The sequence below is a fragment of the Pseudopodoces humilis genome, chromosome 17, assembly GCF_049639895.1.
Source record: "Pseudopodoces humilis isolate 2021_Gansu_Grassland_sample_001 chromosome 17, ASM4963989v1, whole genome shotgun sequence".
Lineage (NCBI taxonomy): Eukaryota > Metazoa > Chordata > Aves > Passeriformes > Paridae > Pseudopodoces > Pseudopodoces humilis.
In genome coordinates this window covers 7,032,423-7,049,430 of record NC_142216.1, presented here as the reverse complement: position 1 = coordinate 7,049,430, position 17,008 = coordinate 7,032,423, and the positions used below count along the sequence as shown (strand labels likewise).

Here is a 17,008-nt window from a genome sequence, read left to right as displayed (position 1 = left end):
GGTTCCCCCCGTGTCACTGTTAACACTCTCTGGGTCAGTGCTCTGGGAGGGGTCAGTGCTCAGCAGCTGCTGGGCAAGAGCACAACAGTCACAGAGGACATGGGTGAGAGTGTGGTTACAAGAAGCTGGAGGTCAAGAAGGAGTGAGTTCCAGTTTTTAAAAGGAAGATTTATTTAACAAGTTTCACTTAGCGCAATACACCTAAAAAGGAAATCACAATACAATGAAAGATTAAATCAAGGCCTCAGAATTTTATACGAACACCAAGACCAAAATCCTAAAGTAGCCGTATTGCGTCTCAACATGTTTCCCCCATTAACTTAAAAAAAAAAAAGCTTTAACATGCCTTACAGGATATTAAAAGAAATAAACTAGAACTAACATGCCAAATGTTCACTTTGATTTTCAGACACAGCTCCTATATTGGTTCTTTACAAAAAAGCATGTCTCTTTCAACATGTATTCAAAACAGTGTTGGATGTAATATGGTATAAGAGCAACATTTAACATAATTCAAACAGCTTTAACCTAAATACGCTTACTGCTTAAATACACTCCTACAACAAAACTAACTTGAGAAACGCTCCAAATTGTTTAACAGTTATAGTCTTTACTTGGTTATTACATCCTAGATGAATGTTCATTTCTGTATGTTCAAAAATACTGAACCTGAAAGGTTTTAAAACAATCCTGAATTCACTTACAGTAAAGCATAAATCACAAGCTCGTATTGCAAAACTGTTAAACTTAGTTTTTTGTTTTTTTGTTTTTTAAAAAAGATGTGACCAAAAGTCAGCGATTGGTTACATTCCCCAGCCACCACTCATGTTGGACATGTTGGACATGCCGCCCATGCCGTTCACTCCCATGGATGCGCGGTTCCCACTGCTGTAGTAGCTGCTGTTCATGGCGCCCTGGCTCCCGGGGTCTGAGGGGGAAACCGACAGCAGGTTCACAGCTGCCTCAGGCCGACTCGAAGCATCCTTGCCCCAACGCCTGTCCTTGCTGGGCCACCTCGTAAATACCGTCTACCGTGCCCAACGCTGCAAAGTGTCAGTTTACAGCTCCGTACCCAAAGTCAGTTATCGGATGTTCAACGACAGCACGAGCTCTGCATCACCCCGTTCCCAAGCCAGAGCTTTACCACTGCTCTGGGGGAATAGGGAGGACCCAGCCTCCCATGACCCCCTCCCCCATTTGTACTGTGGTTAAACAAAGCTGGTCTCCAGCTTTTGGATTAAGAAAAGATGTGATCAGAGCAATGCAAGTCTGAGACTGGCATTTCCTGCCCCTTTAAGAATAGTTTTCCACATTTCCCCCCCTCAGATCCCCATTGCAAGTTTAAATTGATTTCACCCCAATTCCCCAACAGTCACAGAAGCCACATTTTAACTTTCAGAGCCTGTGCTGCCCAGGTTATAACACAACCCTTCAACACCAGCAAAGGGTATGTTAAGCCAGCTGCACCTGGCCCAATGGAAACAAAAAAAGAAATGCTCTTACCATAGCCACTCATGCTGCTTTGACCTCCATATCCTCCTCCATAACCCCCACTCAGCTGCTGGTTGCCTGGAGCACCATAACTGGATTGGCTCCCTTTAAGTTAAGGGTAAAAACATTAAGAACTTGCCGGTCAAGATCTGCTCATCATCAACCCCAGCCCTCACCCAACCAACAGCCCCTGCACTCTGGCACTACCTTGCTCACACCAAGGGAAGTTTAACATGCTCAAGGAAAGTGATGGGGTTTCTAAAGACATCCCTGCAATCAAGCAGCAACAAGAACTTTAGAATTTACTTTTACAATTTCTGTGGACTATACTAAACAGGATTGATCTGTACTGTAACACACCCCAAAAGACTTTAACTTAGCTTTAAAGGACCTTACACAGGAGTGCTGCCCTTTCAGAAGCACAGCAGCTCATTAAGCGGAGTCAGTCATGTGCACATGGCCCTGACAGACTTATTCCTGCTCCAGAGTGGTTGTGCCTCACATCACAGCAGTGCTGTGGCTCAGACACAGATACCTCTGTTTAATCAACACCTCTTCACCTCATCACTTGCCTATACTACTTTCTGTAGTTTCAGTATCAGCATTAAACTACAAACATTTTGTAACCCAGTATTATAAAAATAATAGTGTATCCACACACCCCCACCCCCCCAGCACCCCCAAGAAAGGAGCTCCCACAGAAACCAACCCCACCTTCATCTCCGAAACCAGCCCAGCTGGGTGTCAGGAGGGTATCTGTCTTAGAGGCACAACAGCAACAGGCATTTAAGACTTGTGCTACAAACACACATTTTAGATTTTTTTAAGAATTCTGGGGTTTGCAAGAGCAATTCAGACAATTTCTCCCAATTCCAAGTATCTCTCTCTCACCACCACCAAGACTCAGCTTGAATGGCAGGGTCACATGCCACAGATACATCCTCCATCACCGAACTATGTTCTGGTGTTCCAAATAGGGAAGGGGAAGGAAAATAAAAAGGATAGGCATCTCCCAGATTTTGCACTACCACACTCCCAAAGAAGCCACTCATTCCACCAAGCATACCACACTCAGCACCACAAGTTTATTCAACCTACTAAAGCTCAAATGTATTCTCAAAAGGTTTATGTACCTGGCAACGTGCTAGTATTCCAATCTTGGACTACCCCTTCCGACTCCTTGACTGTGTGATTAAGACAGAATGTTGAATTTCAGTTTTGATGCCAGGCACACAATAAGCAGGAGCTGTACAAAATAAGCCAGCTTCCACAGCAAGCACTTGTTTGGAAGTGCAGTTAGACTGTTACATACCCATTGCTCCCATCATCTGACTACCATAGGCACCACCAGTTCCTCCTGCTGTAGAATTCAGGAAGAGCTCTACATATCTGTGTTCTGGAAGAAGAAAGTTTTCCCATGAGAGCATTTCACACCAAACCTGTACAGCTTGTCCCACTGCAAGTGAGACTGCACTGAAATCTTCGGCATTCCAGTTGCAGCAGATGCACTGTGCAGTGCTGTCAGCTCCCTAAAGCCACCGCTTCTGAGCGGTCGGACTTACGCATATTCGCTTTGTCTTTGGACATAGCAGCCACTGCGTCCTCGTGAGTAGCAAATTCAACGTCTGCCTCTCCGGTTACCCTGCCATCTGGTCCGATTTCAATGTGTACTCTTACAGGGTTCAGAGGTGAGAAGAACTACACATGGAACAGTCACACAGATTAAAACGCACCAACGCAACAGTTTGTGTTTACAACAAGCCATTTTCTCCAGAGGAACACTCCAGCTGCAGTGCAGCTGACATGTCCCACAAAGCCCCTGGGACCCAAAGCCATGCACTGGGGAGCAGCATGAGGCACTCACGTTGTAGATGTCATTCTCTGTGGCTCTGTAGGGCAGACCTCGCATGTGGACGCAGTGGCCGGTCGTGCTCTGGAAGGTGGACGATCCGTCGCCGTACCTGTGGTCCGACATCCCTGCGGAGAAAAGAGTCCATTCTAGGTCTTTCAGATGTATTTTAGTTTCTTTTGGGACATGTCGTAAGTTCAGTTACTGTTCCTATTAGAGATCCTTACCTCTTCCAAATCTATCAGAACCAAACCCATAGCCATCATTATACCCATTGTAGTCATCATAACCTCCATAACCTAGAAATAGATTGGACATGTTCATTTCAACTACACAAAGATCCAAATAAACTTTCATTTTGACTACAGAAAGATCCAAATACACAGTACAAACTGCAAACAATGACCACTACAACATTTTATTTCTTCTACAGCATTTCATTTCTTCTACAAGAATTAAGGCCAAGGACACACATACAGCTGGGGAGACACTAACAGGTCCAAGAGTTGCTGCTTTTCAAACGAGCAGCTCCCTGGGCCTCCGTGCACTTACCTCCTCCGTAAGCTCCACGCCTCATTCTCTCCAAGCTACTTCCTCTACCCAGACTGTTGTATCCGCGCGTCAGGCCAGGCCTGTCGTACGGACCAGGTCTCTGCATGGCCAACAGCTTGCGGGGAGGGTCATAGTGAGTGCGCACCTCTGCTCGACTACTCTTGAAGATCTCAATGTACCTACAAGTGTTTGCACAGGGAGAAGTCAGTCTTTGATTCCTTCCACAAACACCTCACAAGTTCACATTACAACAAGCCATTTAGTCATAGCCTTGACACTGGCAGTAATTTTAAGCCAGGTTTCTTAACATTATGTAGGCAATGACTATTATTAGCACTACATTACATTTAAATCAGTGTATTTTCAAGAAATTAAAATTACTGAAGGGTTTGTGCTCCACATACTTTGCAGTATCCCAACCTTAAGGGTGGGGGAGCAATACTGATTCCCCACCCACCTCCCCCCAGTTTAAAAAGTTAGTCAAACAATGTAGGAGGGACTGGTGTCCACTCAACTCAGCACGGTTGCTCAAGGCAACGGAAACAGAGGGTTAAAAACCCGATCTCCACCGAGAGTTTAACCCACCAGGATGCCACAGATAGCTCTGCATGTACTACTGAACCCAGCCTATGCTTCAGTAATTCAGCGTAGGCATAAGGTGCATGCTTCAATGAAAAATAGTCACAAGTAAAATTGAAAAACCCTTTGTGACAATTTCTTGAAAGCTATGCTTATTACATTGAAGATTAATACAAGTAAGTAATTTTGTTACATTTCAACTTATAAAACAAGTTTAGAAAGTATCACATTTTCTTATGGTAGTAAGAATACTGTGCATGTCTTTAGAGCTAAAGGCAGAATTGGTGCTATTTGAGAAGTTAAAGCCATAGTCTCTCAACTTTGTCATTTCCAAACTGTAGTTTTGAATGCCTGTTATTACTCATTTTCCAAAGCACATTTTAGTTTATCTCAATTTTGTCCTGTATTTTTGAGTAGATTTAATAGTCTGTGCCACACACACTATAGCAATCAGTATCTTTACTCATCACCAAGTTAGAGACCAAAACACTGTTTTGATTTGGGTGTTAACATTTTCAGAAGAGAGAATATGGATTTAATTGTTTACCATAAGAAAAGTGACAGAGCCAACCAACCATCCATCCCCACCTGTGCCCTATTCTTTCCTTGTGTTTCTTTAGAGCCTTTTCAGCTATTTCCTGTGAAGCAAACTGCACGAAGGCCTCCCCCGTACTCCTCCCCTGGAAGTCCACCGGCAATGTTATCCCATTTGGCACGATTTCCAACCCTTCAACCCAAGGACAAATAACCCCAGTAGGGGGGCAATATTAACATCACAAGCCCAGTCATGAGTTTTTTCTTATAGCTTTAAAAACACCAGAATTTAAACACTTTTAAGCAAATGGTATGTTGATTCTAGAACACCAGAATAAAAAACGCACGTCAACAAAGAGCTCCATGATCACATACCATTCAGTTCAGGTTCTTAACCCACCCTGCAGAGCTCAGAAATGTTCTGAGGGTCAGGGACAGCCCCTCAGAGAAGGCATCTAATGCAGGGTGCGTTAAGAACTTCACACATTATTACAAACCTCATCAATTCTGTGAAAGTATTTAAGATGAACTTTTTAAGAGAACTTAAAATTCAAACACAGCAAGTTAAACAGTTTTATATAGAACAAGTAATTTTACTAGAGGTCACTTAGATAAAATAATTAGTCCTATGCAAACATTAAGTTTCAGCATTGTTTTGTTGGGTTTTTTTAATCTTTAGGAGTGCTTAATTAAGAAAAAAATCATGAAGCCATTTTTAAATATTAGTTCCTGAACAGAAGAGACACATTTTGTATAATAAGCACATAAACAACTTATAAAGCTTGAATTACTTCACCATGTAAGAAAAAAACAGTTTAAAATGCACATACTTAGAAATTGCTCTTGTTCATATCACCAATTCAGAAAACAAAAAAACAACTTCTGAGACTGTAAAACTGGAAATGTTTCTACTGTATTTTAAAGCAAAACAGTAAGCTCTATCATATCTTGTTACAGCAAAACATTTAGAAATCTAGTATTTTGAAAATAACAAATGAAATCCTAAACAATCAACAGATTCCATTCTTAGACATTTTAATAGTCTAATTCCAGTTTGTAAAACATAAAACAGCTGCAAAAAAGTAAAAATTAGTCAAAACAAGACATTATCTCCTCATCCATAAAAACTTTGAGCTAGGCAATTTCAGGGGTCTGGTGGGGGTTTTTTTCCCCATAGGAAGAGAAAGGGGCTAATCTGTATTTGGGTAGAGTTCAGCAGGTTTTCTCTGAATTTTTTTCAATACTAGCTCTATGTAGGGAAGAGGTCATGGGCCCTTACTGAGAACCTGCTCCTCACACAGAGCCCAGTGTTGAGGGTGTTCTACACCCTTCACTAACCAGGGCAAATCAGCCAAGGCTAGGGGTAGAAACATCCTCCCACATGAAATATTCAGCTTTATTTGGAAAGCAAGACACTTTTCTATAATCCTTAATTGAAACAGCAGGTCCCACCAAGTATAAATTCGAGCACCTTTTTGGCTTTCCCTAAATTATTTAGTTATCAAGTACTTTAGGAAGTAATCCAAAGGATTTGTCATGCCCAGAAAACTAGTGAAGAATTGGTTTATTTACTTTTAATACCCATGATAATACTGTTGGGCAGTACTACTGGGCAATCCATGCTTTTTGGTTTGTTGGGGTTTTTTAGCATAAACCAATAGTGCTACAGCTACTACTTTTATCCCACATACCTGAAAAAAACTGTACAATTTCTTCTTTACTACAGCCAAATGGGAGTCCTCTAAGACGTACAAAACCATCATTAGCTGTATCAGGGCTGTTGGGACCAGTATGCTTCAGAACCCAATCCATTTCAACGTTGTTTGACTTGAAAACTGTAAAAGGCACTTAGAATTAATGCATTCTGGAGTAGTGAAGTTTTTAAAGTCATTTGCCTTGAAATTAGTCAACTTATGATATGCAAGTCCATCTGTCCTTTCACATGCATTTTAAAGAGACAAGAAAAGCAATTTACCAAAAACCCATCAAGCACAAACACAATGTAGTCAGTTACTAGACCAACTAAGTCAAACCTTCAACATATCTGTGTCCCATTGTTTCTCTGTCTTTTTTCAGGGCCAATTTCACATCTTCCTCCGATTCAAGTTCAGCAAATGCTTCTCCACTTGGTCTGCCCTCCCTGGTATAGATGAAACGGATACCCAAAGCCCCGTTCAGAATTTTGCAATCTGAAAATTAAACAGGAAGGCAGAATTACATCAATTATTACAGGAACAGTGTTACTTTGGAAGTTTCAGAGAGCTAAAACAGAAATATGTACTGAGTACCAATTACACCACAACAACAAAATCAGCAGCATTCTTGTTATAACTTAAAAATGACTAATTAACCAAGATGATAACTGCAGTTGGCCTACAGATCAATATTAAGCAAATACAAATTACCCATTTCCAAAGCTTTTCTGCCTCAAGTTGAACATACTATCTGCTTTTGATCTTAACTTTCTTATTAGTGTGAAATAAGTAATAATAACAATCAGCATAAGTGCAATAAAGTAAATCAGAACAGAGTCCAATACAGCAAATTCCTGAAGCAGTTTTAAAAGCTCTAGTCACTGCAGAAAGCTTATATTTACCACCAATATTTATTACTGCAGAATGCTGAGAATTTGGGGAAGGATACACACTTAACAAGAGTCTATTGGGACAACACAAGACGTAAACTGATTTAGCTTCAAAATTCTTGCTTCAGGTTTTAGCTTCAGAATTCTTGCTTCAGGCTGAACTTTTTTTAAAATAGAACCCTCTCTCTCCTAGTTACTCAAGCACCAAAGGCAGTTGCGGCTATCCCAGCAATTCAGACACTAAGCTCCTCTGTGCTGCGTGAACATGGCTTTGCATGCCAGGTTCTGGCTGAAGCACTTGCTGCACTACAAACCGCACTGGCTACTAAATGCCTCCTGCTCACTACAACATTTCCACTGCCAAGCGTCCCTGGGAGGGACCCAGAACAGGTAGCAGCGCCCAGCCCCTCTCCCACACCTCTTACTCCCCCCACAGCCCCACTTACCAGAAAAGAACCTCTGCACCTCCTCAGTGGAGCAGGACCAAGGCAGCCCCCGGACTTTCACCACATATCCCTCGCTGCTCTCTGTGTTAAGCATCACATTGGGGGTGAGGCTCTGCTCTGTCTCTGCTTCTGTGGTTGCTGGAAAGACCAGAACGGCTCCTTTGAGATACTGCTCAGCACGGCCGCCACCCGCACCCCCTCAGAGCGCCCGGCGGCCCCCCTGGCCTGTGCCCCGGCCGGCCCTCCCTGATCCTCCGCTGCCTTAGGCGCTGCCGCCTCACACACACGGCGCCGCTGCCGCTCCCGCCCCCGGCCCGCGCCCTGCCCCTTCCCCGCACGCACACATGGTGGGGCTCCGCGCTGGTTCTAGGGCTCCGAGCCTGATCCGCTGTCCGGAGAGCGCCTAGTCCCGGTCAGGCGGCAGCGAGCAGGCGAGCCTGTAGCGAGAGCGCGCTAGGAAATGGCGGTGGATGCTCCCGCTTCCGCTGGGCCGGGCTTTCCTCCGCACAAAGAGCGCGGTCCCAGACACCGCCCTGGCGGGCCCGCGGCCCCCGGCGATGGCGCAGCGCCCGCGGCCGGTTCGCAGAAAGCAGCGTGTGGCGAGCGGGTACTGAGCACCGCGAGCCCTGCGCCGAGCACGGTACCGGCAGCGGCGTGGCCCGGGCGGGTGCGGGGCGCGCATGTGCCCCGGTGCAGCCCGGCCCCGCCCCCAAGACCCCGCGCGCCGCCTGTGCGCACGCGCCGCCCGCCGAACAAAGCCCCGGCCCCGCGCGCCCTGGGCGCCGCTCGCTGCACTGCGCCTGCCCCGCGCGCCCCCGCCCCGGCCCGTCGCGGCTCCCGCGTGGCGCGGACACCGGAGCGCTCTGGCTGCACACACCGCGTGTGGGAACTAGCACTTACCAGCTTCAAAGGCTGACGCTACCCCACGTGAAACAATCTGCTCGCTTCGGTCACTGAAGCCTGGTGTGTTTGGAGGAGATGGGGAAAGAAGAGACAATGGGTCACAATTATCATAAAAGTACGGAAAAGTTAATTCCCTCCCATTTCCTCCAAACACACCAGACCTAGCTAGATATCACCTTGAATCTCAGTATTACCGAGGAGGAAAGAGGAAACTGGAATAACTCATCATCTAAGAATCCTCCATCCCCTTTCCCCTTGGATAACCAGCTCATGTTTCAACTTGTCTATGCAGGTGATACAGGATCCATGCCTACAGTTCAGCAAGCTTCTAGAACCCCTTCTAGAACCATCCTGACACAAGTATTTGGAGCCCAGAAGCTGCTCTTAGTCTCTGGCTGAACACCATTCATTCACGAGTATTTCTTCTCCAATCAGAACCAAAACAAACTGAGCCTACATCTCTCATGTAACTTTTTGTTTGACGTGTTCCGGATTACAAATAACTACCCCTCCCACACAGCTGGAGGCTTTTTGACTTTTTTTTTCCCCCGGTGCATGCTCAAGTTTACATAAGTAAATCAAACATGGCGAACCCGCTTACAGAAATGCAAATTAGATCATTAAGTGGAACCGTGCTACAGTCACTTCCTGCACAAAGCCCTCTTCTCCATTTCACTTGCCGAACGCCCATTTTGTAACACCGCGGCGGCAGGAGCTGGGCAGGAGCGGGGGAGGGGGCAGCGCCTCCGCCTTTTCTTTGGGAGGATTGGCGGGAAGCGGCCATCCCGCCCACCTGGCGGGACGCTTAAAGTGCGCCGGAGCAGCTGGGAACCCCTTGAGTTCCCGCTCGGCACCGCCATGTCTACCCCCGCCAAGCGGCACTGCAAGAGCCCCGCCGGCTCCCTCGAATCCAGCTTCCAAAAACGCCTCAGGAAGATTTCCATCGAGGGGAACATCGGTGAGCTCGGCGGTGCGGGAGGCGGCTCAGGGTGGCAGGGGAGTCCCGGGGGGGTCGGGGGTGGGTTTCAGGCTGCAAGCAGCCCAAGGGGCCAGGGGAGACTGGAAGAGGCAGAGGCGCGGCTGCGGCGCTTGTCCCCGCGGCTCTGCGGGCAGCGGGGGGTTCTTCAGGGAGAGCCGCACCGGGACCCGAGAGCCCGGAACAAGGCTGGGGCGGACGGGAAGCCCCCTGGGCAGGGTGCCCGTCAGTCACACCAAGGCGCAGGCAGGCTCGGGAGCACAAACCCCCGGTGCCTCCTGGCCCGTTCGGTGCTCCAGCTCTCGCTCGCTCCCTCCCGCCCGCGCCAAGTCCCAGCGCCTGCGCGGTCGCTCCCTCGCTCTCTCCCCAAGCTCCGCCCGCCACCGCCGCTCCTAAAATGTCGGCTGCTCTTCGGCAAGCCCTCGCTGCCCGCCCGGCCGGGCGCGGCCCCTCTGGCGTGGCAGATTAGCGCTGTTTGCTTTCTCGGCGCACCCGGCCGGCCCCGCACCTCAACAGCCTCAAACCCTGTCCATCAATAGCACCAGAGCAATCAACCCCCACCCCTTTGTGAACTGCTCTAATCTTCCGCAGCTGCCGGGAAGTCAACGTTTGTTAAGCTGCTGGAGAAAAACAACGATGAGTGGGAGATCATCCCCGAGCCCATCGCTAAGTGGTGCAACATCCAGACAGCCGAGGATGAGTATGAGGTGGGTACGCAGAGTTTGGGCCAGAAGAAACTGCAGGGAGTTCCACAACCAGGGAGCTATGCCAAAATCCAGCTATACTTAGTCTGCATCGGCCAGTCATCCCCACTATCATACCACAGTTGGTCAGGCACTCAAATTCTAAAGGCAAGATACTGCTGAATGTATATTCCAAATCACATCCCCTACTCCATGGGAATCACACTAAAATCTGTTACTCAAAGAAGCTATAATGAAAACCACCATTACCTGAGGAAAAAGAGTCTCTTAGGTTCTATGCCTAAGCATTTTCTTAGTAATAAAAAGAAAGCCATCAATTCTTACTTAAATCAGAATTCTGGATTAAGAAAAGCAGTACATTCACATTAACTTTTTTCTCTTGCCTTCTAGGAACTTTCAACATCTCAAAAGAGTGGAGGAAACTTACTTCAAATGCTGTATGACAAACCCACAAGATGGGCTTACACATTTCAGACTTACGCCTGCTTGAGCCGAGTAAAAGCACAATTAAAACCTGTCTCAGCCAAGCTACTTGAAGCAGAACATCCAGTGCAATTTTTCGAGAGATCTGTGTACAGTGACAGGTAATTACTCCCACAGCACAGCAAGAACTCACATGAACAGTTTCCAGAGCTTTAAAGATATGAAGCCGAGAAAACACATGATACTTAAAATCTGCAAGGGAGCAGCCTTAAGGCATTTTTTTTTTCCATACCATCATTCTGTTCTAATGACCAATGTTTTGGTAGTTCACTTTTGTTATTCCTGGCATGAGACTGATGTCTTGCATTGCAGATACGTATTTGCTTCTAACCTGTTCGAGTCTGGAAACATTAATGAAACAGAGTGGTCTATTTATCAGGACTGGCACACATGGCTTTTGAATCAGTTTCAATCAGATATAGAACTGGATGGCATGATCTATCTCAGAACCACACCTCAGGTATGCTCACTAAAAATACAGGTTTTTCAGTTCAAATTTCATTTTCCAGAGGCTTAAGAGGGTAAAAGAAAAATTTTCTAGATTTAATTCATTTATGTTCAGCCAAGCATTTAAATTAATGCTCACTAATGTCTAGCATTAGTCCTTCCAAGTTAAGGGCCACTTGATCCGTTTAGCTGATTTAACCTACAACACATGACTAATGACCAAGTTTATACTTTTTTTTTTTTCTCCCTAGAAATGCATGGAAAGACTACAGATGAGGGGAAGAGAAGAGGAGCAAGGAATTGAGCTTGAGTATTTGGAAAACCTCCACTATAAACATGAAACCTGGCTTCATGAAAGGACTATGAGGTAGGAATACATTTTCTGTAGCAAGTTTTAACTTGCAGGCAAGGCTCTTTCCTACCTTAAGCTTCGGTTTTATAGAATTTAGATTGTCTAGTTTCACTCAGGCAGATGAATAGACTTGTATTTACACCCATTTCAGGCTGGGTCAGTTCAGATGGAACTCCATCTAATTTAAAACCTTTGTTAAGCATTAACTTCAACTAGGAAGCTTTACAGTTTTAATGCCAGCAAGGATATGGATTTTACTAATTGGAAGGACTCAGGAATATGACACTTAAAATGACATTCAAGGGCCAATCATATATTTCTCACCATGCAGTTTCTGTTGCAATGTCAGGGGCAAGACAAGGCCCCAACGACCTTTAAACTAGCAGGACTGTATTTCAACGAAGTTTAAATATTAATCCTAACTTCAATTTAAACAATAATCAGGCTTTTGGCAGACCTGTTACACACAAGAAACCTAATCAGCAACTGAGTGATCTCTGCACACCTTCCCTCAACTTCCTTATTGACTCTTACTGGCTTTCCCATCTAAGGAATCTCTGAACATGAAAGCATACTCCAGACTTTTCCCTAGAGGAGTCCAACATATTCTACTGAATGGGAAACATTACAATTCCAGGAAAAGTACATTATCAGTCTGATCTACTTGCTGAAGTTTCACATGGGATGACCCAAATGCTTAGGAGACAGAAGGCAGTGCATAGAGTTGAATTTTGGGAACGTTTATGTTGTGTACTCATTCCAAACCTGTGTGTACTCATTCCATACCTGTAAGCAAGCACTTCCTCTGTCTGTAATAGGAACACTTAAGTGTTTGAGCACAAGTTAGGATGTTGTTCAGCACAAATACTGCATTTTAAAAATGCTTTCCACATTGAAAATAATTACTTACTACTGGCTCCTATCTGTTCCTAAACAGAAGCCAAAATGGTCCTGCTTATGTCCAAGACATTTTAAATATCACTCTCACAACCTGTTGAAGACATTATCCTCATGAAAGGAAGCTTTTAAAATGCATCTTGTTAAGTGGATTAGGTGGGGGAAGATACAGGACAAGGGAGATTTTGAAAAAAAATACTTAATCTTACAAAATCAACTTGGTAATTGATTCTGTGACAAGAATGAGATAAAGGAAATTAAGGAAAAATCTTCCCCCCAACCTGTACATTACAGATAGATACTAAGAGTTCACATTTGTGAAATATATGAAAAGTGATTAAGGACAAACTTTATATGGGCTTTATATTTAAGTTTTAGGCATCAACATCTCAGAGCATCAAGAACATCTCAGGTCATCAAGAGCAGGGGTCTTGAATGCACAGTATCTCATGTAGTTTTTACTCAAACCATGTTCTTCCATTTAACAGAGTTGATTTTGAGAACATTAAGGAGATTCCTATTCTAGTTTTGGATGTTAATGAAGATTTTAAGAATGATAAAATTAAACAAGAGTACTTGACTGATAAAGTAAGTATCAAGTAGTGGGGGGTTTATATCTGCTTTTCTTCTACAGTTATCATTCAAGCAGTGACACTTCCAAATGGGGGGGGGGGGAAATAAACACCCATTTGAGGAGACAAGGTGGTAATAAAGAGGTCAAAATGATGTTTTACTAATTAAAAGGAAAGGCATGACAAGAAATTCTGGTAGAGTTGGCCAGTCCACGGGAAAAAAAAAAAAAATCCACCTAATACTTAAAAGCATGAGGAACTACTCTTCTAGCAAACCCTATAAACTATTTTCTTCATCTTGTTCTGGGTCATCAATTTGAGATTACTGAAGAATGACTCCTTTAAGCCAAGACTAATTCTCTCAATTAAACAGCTCTAAATAAACTTCGAAGGGGAGCACAATGCTTAACTGCAGAGGTATTTGTCATTACATTCTCATGGAAACCAGCAATTAATAACTTCATTTTGAACAGACACTCAGACATGCCATCTTCTACTTCACCCCTCTGAAAGGCCACATGCATTTCAGGTCATGAATTAAATGTAGGGCAAAACATCACTGGAAAACTATAGTAACAGACAATTTCTTCCCAAATAAAGGGAAAAGCCTGATACTTTAGCTTTTAATGTAGCAAATAATACATATACTTTTTTTTTTAATAGGTCAAGTCGTTCCTGACTTCTTTGGAAGATGAAAATTAATTCGAATAATAAGTCAGTGAAGTTCACCTGCCAATCTGTGTGTTCAAAAATTTAAACAAATGCATTACCTGTATAGCTTATTTTAAAGCAAGCCTGAAGTGTAAAAACAAAGTTGTTTATTTTTCTCGTGTCTGAGCTCTGTGGGTTTTGATAGATCTTTTTGTATAGCTAAAAAGAATAAACATGGGGTGCTTTGATAATGTTTTTTTTCCTGTACATTCTCTGCTATTTAATAAAGATTTTAAAAATCCTATTGCCTCTGGAGTTGCTCTCCCCGCGGGGGAGGCTCAGCAGTCGTCAGAGGCCGACACCCAGTAAACAGATAGCAGGCACTGAGCAGGATTGTTTTGCAATAACTGGCACGGGTTCACCATTTTAAGACGAGACTGTTATGGCGTCCAGAAACCTTTACTTTCAACTTCTGCTTTACTGAGTGGCCGTTTCCACCAGCTTTACGCTACTTAAGGCTGGACGTTAGACCTGTAATAAACTGTAATTTACGCTTATCTCGTTTGCGATCTGACGCCCACCCCTCCCCCACACCCCCCCCCCAGCACGGGGCGCGGCTGCGGCGGTGGAGGCGGGACAGCGACCCCGGGCAGCCCCCGCGGCCCCGCCCGACACGACGCACGCGGCGGGCGGGGGGGGTTGATCGGCGCACGCGGCCGGGCCCGTCCCCGCCGCACCCCCCCCCTCCCCGCGCCATCGTGGGGCCTCCGCGGCACTGGGCCCGGGCGGGCGGCACCACGAGGGTCCGGTCGCCCATCCGCCCCCTCCTCATTCCCTCCAGCCACCCCCTCCCCGCCCGCCGTCGCTGGGCCTTACCCAAGCCGGGGATCTCTCCCTCGGTCTCCTCGGTGTGACAAGGGTCCATCTTGGCCGCGCCTTCCCCGCAGGGGCCGCAAGAAGAACAAAGCTGGGCGGGGACGCTCGGGCGCTGCGCGAACAGAAACAAAAGCTCAGCGGCGGCCGAAGAGGAGCTCGGGGAAGGTGGATCGAGGCTCCGTGGGGGGTTTCTCAGCACTCCCGCGGGGATGGGTCGCGATACAACCGCCGGCGCTCTCGGTACACCCGCTCGCTCCGGCTGCGCAGCGCCCGCTCCGTGCCTATAAATGGCCGCCGGCCGCGTAGCGCCGCGCGCTGACGTCACGCGCCGCCCGCCCCCGCCAGCCAATGGACGCGTGACAAATTGAACGCAGCCAGTCACGTCCGGCCCCCAGCGCGCGCGAGGGGGGGGAAGTAATGGAGGGGGGAGCGCGCGACCGCCCCGGGGGTCCTGCGAGCCCCTGTAGCCCCCGCGCCCGCCGGGGAACCCCGGTTCGAGTCTCCAGGGACCCAGGTTCCAGTCTCTGCCCCCAGCCTTGGCTCCGGTTCGAGTCCCGACCCCGCCCGTTCCGCTACCCGGTTCCCGAACATGGCGGCGGCCCTGTCCCCCCACTCCACGTCCGCCCCGCAGTCCCCCACCCGTCCCCGTTCCCCCGGAACCCCCGCTCACGGCGAGCTGCAGCTGCGGATCTCCGGCGGCGATCGGCGGCTCCGCGCACTGCAGCACCGCCCGCCGCCGGCGTCAGCTGGGCTCGGCTCCGCCTCCCGCCGCGGCGGGGGCCGGGCACGGTGGGGCCTGCGCGGGCCAGGCCGGGGAGGCCTTGAGGGCCGCTGTGTGGCAGCCCGGGCCTGGGGAGCGCAGCCCGACCTGAGCAGGCCCCGCTCAGGCGCTGCTGGGGCCGTTCGGGTTCGGCACAGGAGGTTCGTGTGCTGGAGCTACGCCTGGAATCCCTGAGTGGGTGCTGGGAATGGCCACTTCTCACATGCCCTCTGCGCCCTCAAGACCCCGCTCTCCCAACCAGACAGACCGTCTCCACAAAGAATTATAAGCTGAAGCAATTTCAGATTAAAATAGCTACAAGGGAGCCTTGCTGTGGGATTGAACAGATAAGAGGTGACCTTAGGACTGTGGAGGTGTGGCATCGACTCCAAGCTTTGTTTCTGGCCGAGTGTTAGTGTAAAAGCAAATCCCTTTGCTAATCCCCTTTGAGGCCTTTGCGTTTCTAGCAGTGATATAATGATAATTTTTGACTTTTTATAGTGCGTATTAATATTCATACACTGGGATACATTTACTATGTGTCATTTTATTAGTCCTGATTGGTATTTTTAGTCCCCATTACTCCATTTGAAAAAGGGCAGAAAATGGGTTTTCTGTTGTTTATGCATCATGATCCACGTGATTAAATGGCTTTAAAGAGAGCTGTAATGGCTGTTCTCTTGCTATCTAATTTTGAGTGAGAAATGAAGCCTGATTTGCTTAATATTTTCTTGATCTTATGCTTATTTAGTTAAACAGGAGTCTGATGTAAAACCTCTCTTTAGGGGACTCTTAGGAAATTAAAATCATCCTGTGTTCACACTGACAAGTTCTGGATATCCTTCCAGTGTTAGAAGAAAGGTCATATGACTTCTTTCTGCAAATATGTAACTGCTACTAATCTTAGACAAAAAACTCAGCTTGCCTTTGATGTATCCCACATTGAGTTTGGTACGGTCACATTCAGGGAAGGAACGTGACTGTGAGCAGCAGGGGCAAGCAAACACATAAATAGTTATCAGAAGAGTTGTGATTAGCCAATGTATACGCTGTGTTTGAAAGACAAAAATAATTAACAATTCAAATGGAATTACTGCTAACAGAGCAGCCATTTTCCTCAGAGGCCCTGGCTGGTTAAGTGCTTTTGCACATGGGGGTGGTCCCATGGTATGTGAGCACTTGCACAGAGGGATACAGGAGGTAAAAATCTTCCTGAAAACATCGGTACAGGATCTTCTTTCCATGATTTCTTCTAGGATTCGGATATCATGTTTACCTGGCATTTTGTTTTATGGTGTGAACTTGACACCTATACCTTCCCCTCCAGGAGACCCAGTTGAACTCCAGTGTGT

General features: G+C 46.5%; 2 protein-coding genes across 15 annotated transcripts; one reads left to right on the top strand and one right to left on the bottom strand.

The window, feature by feature from the left end:
• Positions 1–147: 147 nt before the first annotated feature.
• Positions 148–15,646, bottom strand: HNRNPH1 (heterogeneous nuclear ribonucleoprotein H1). 13 transcript variants are annotated; one of them, XM_014253083.2, is made up of 16 exons: positions 15,567–15,646; positions 14,897–15,008; positions 8,936–8,995; positions 8,036–8,173; positions 7,039–7,194; positions 6,697–6,840; positions 5,060–5,198; positions 3,893–4,071; positions 3,568–3,639; positions 3,356–3,489; positions 3,054–3,189; positions 2,804–2,887; positions 2,625–2,675; positions 2,206–2,289; positions 1,504–1,596; positions 148–928 (listed from the first exon to the last, which is right to left on the bottom strand). In XM_014253083.2, the coding sequence occupies exons 2-16, from the start codon at positions 14,943–14,945 to the stop codon at positions 804–806; spliced, it is 1,644 nt and encodes a 547-aa protein (XP_014108558.1). In that variant the 5' UTR covers positions 14,946–15,008; positions 15,567–15,646; the 3' UTR covers positions 148–803. The 13 variants fall into 13 exon arrangements, with proteins under 13 accessions (XP_014108558.1, XP_087919582.1, XP_014108560.1 ...); XM_088063456.1 differs by lacking the exon at positions 8,936–8,995; XM_014253085.2 differs by lacking the exon at positions 15,567–15,646 and having other exon boundaries at positions 3,356–3,468; positions 14,897–15,193.
• Positions 9,036–14,577, top strand: LOC102108269 (deoxycytidine kinase 2). 2 transcript variants are annotated; one of them, XM_005523550.3, is made up of 7 exons: positions 9,036–9,896; positions 10,506–10,621; positions 11,009–11,202; positions 11,414–11,561; positions 11,800–11,915; positions 13,286–13,385; positions 14,033–14,577. In XM_005523550.3, exons 1-7 carry the CDS (start codon positions 9,797–9,799, stop codon positions 14,069–14,071), a joined length of 813 nt encoding a protein of 270 aa, XP_005523607.1. In that variant the 5' UTR covers positions 9,036–9,796; the 3' UTR covers positions 14,072–14,577. The 2 variants fall into 2 exon arrangements, with proteins under 2 accessions (XP_005523607.1, XP_014108566.1); XM_014253091.2 differs by lacking the exon at positions 13,286–13,385.
• Positions 15,647–17,008: the final 1,362 nt, after the last annotated feature.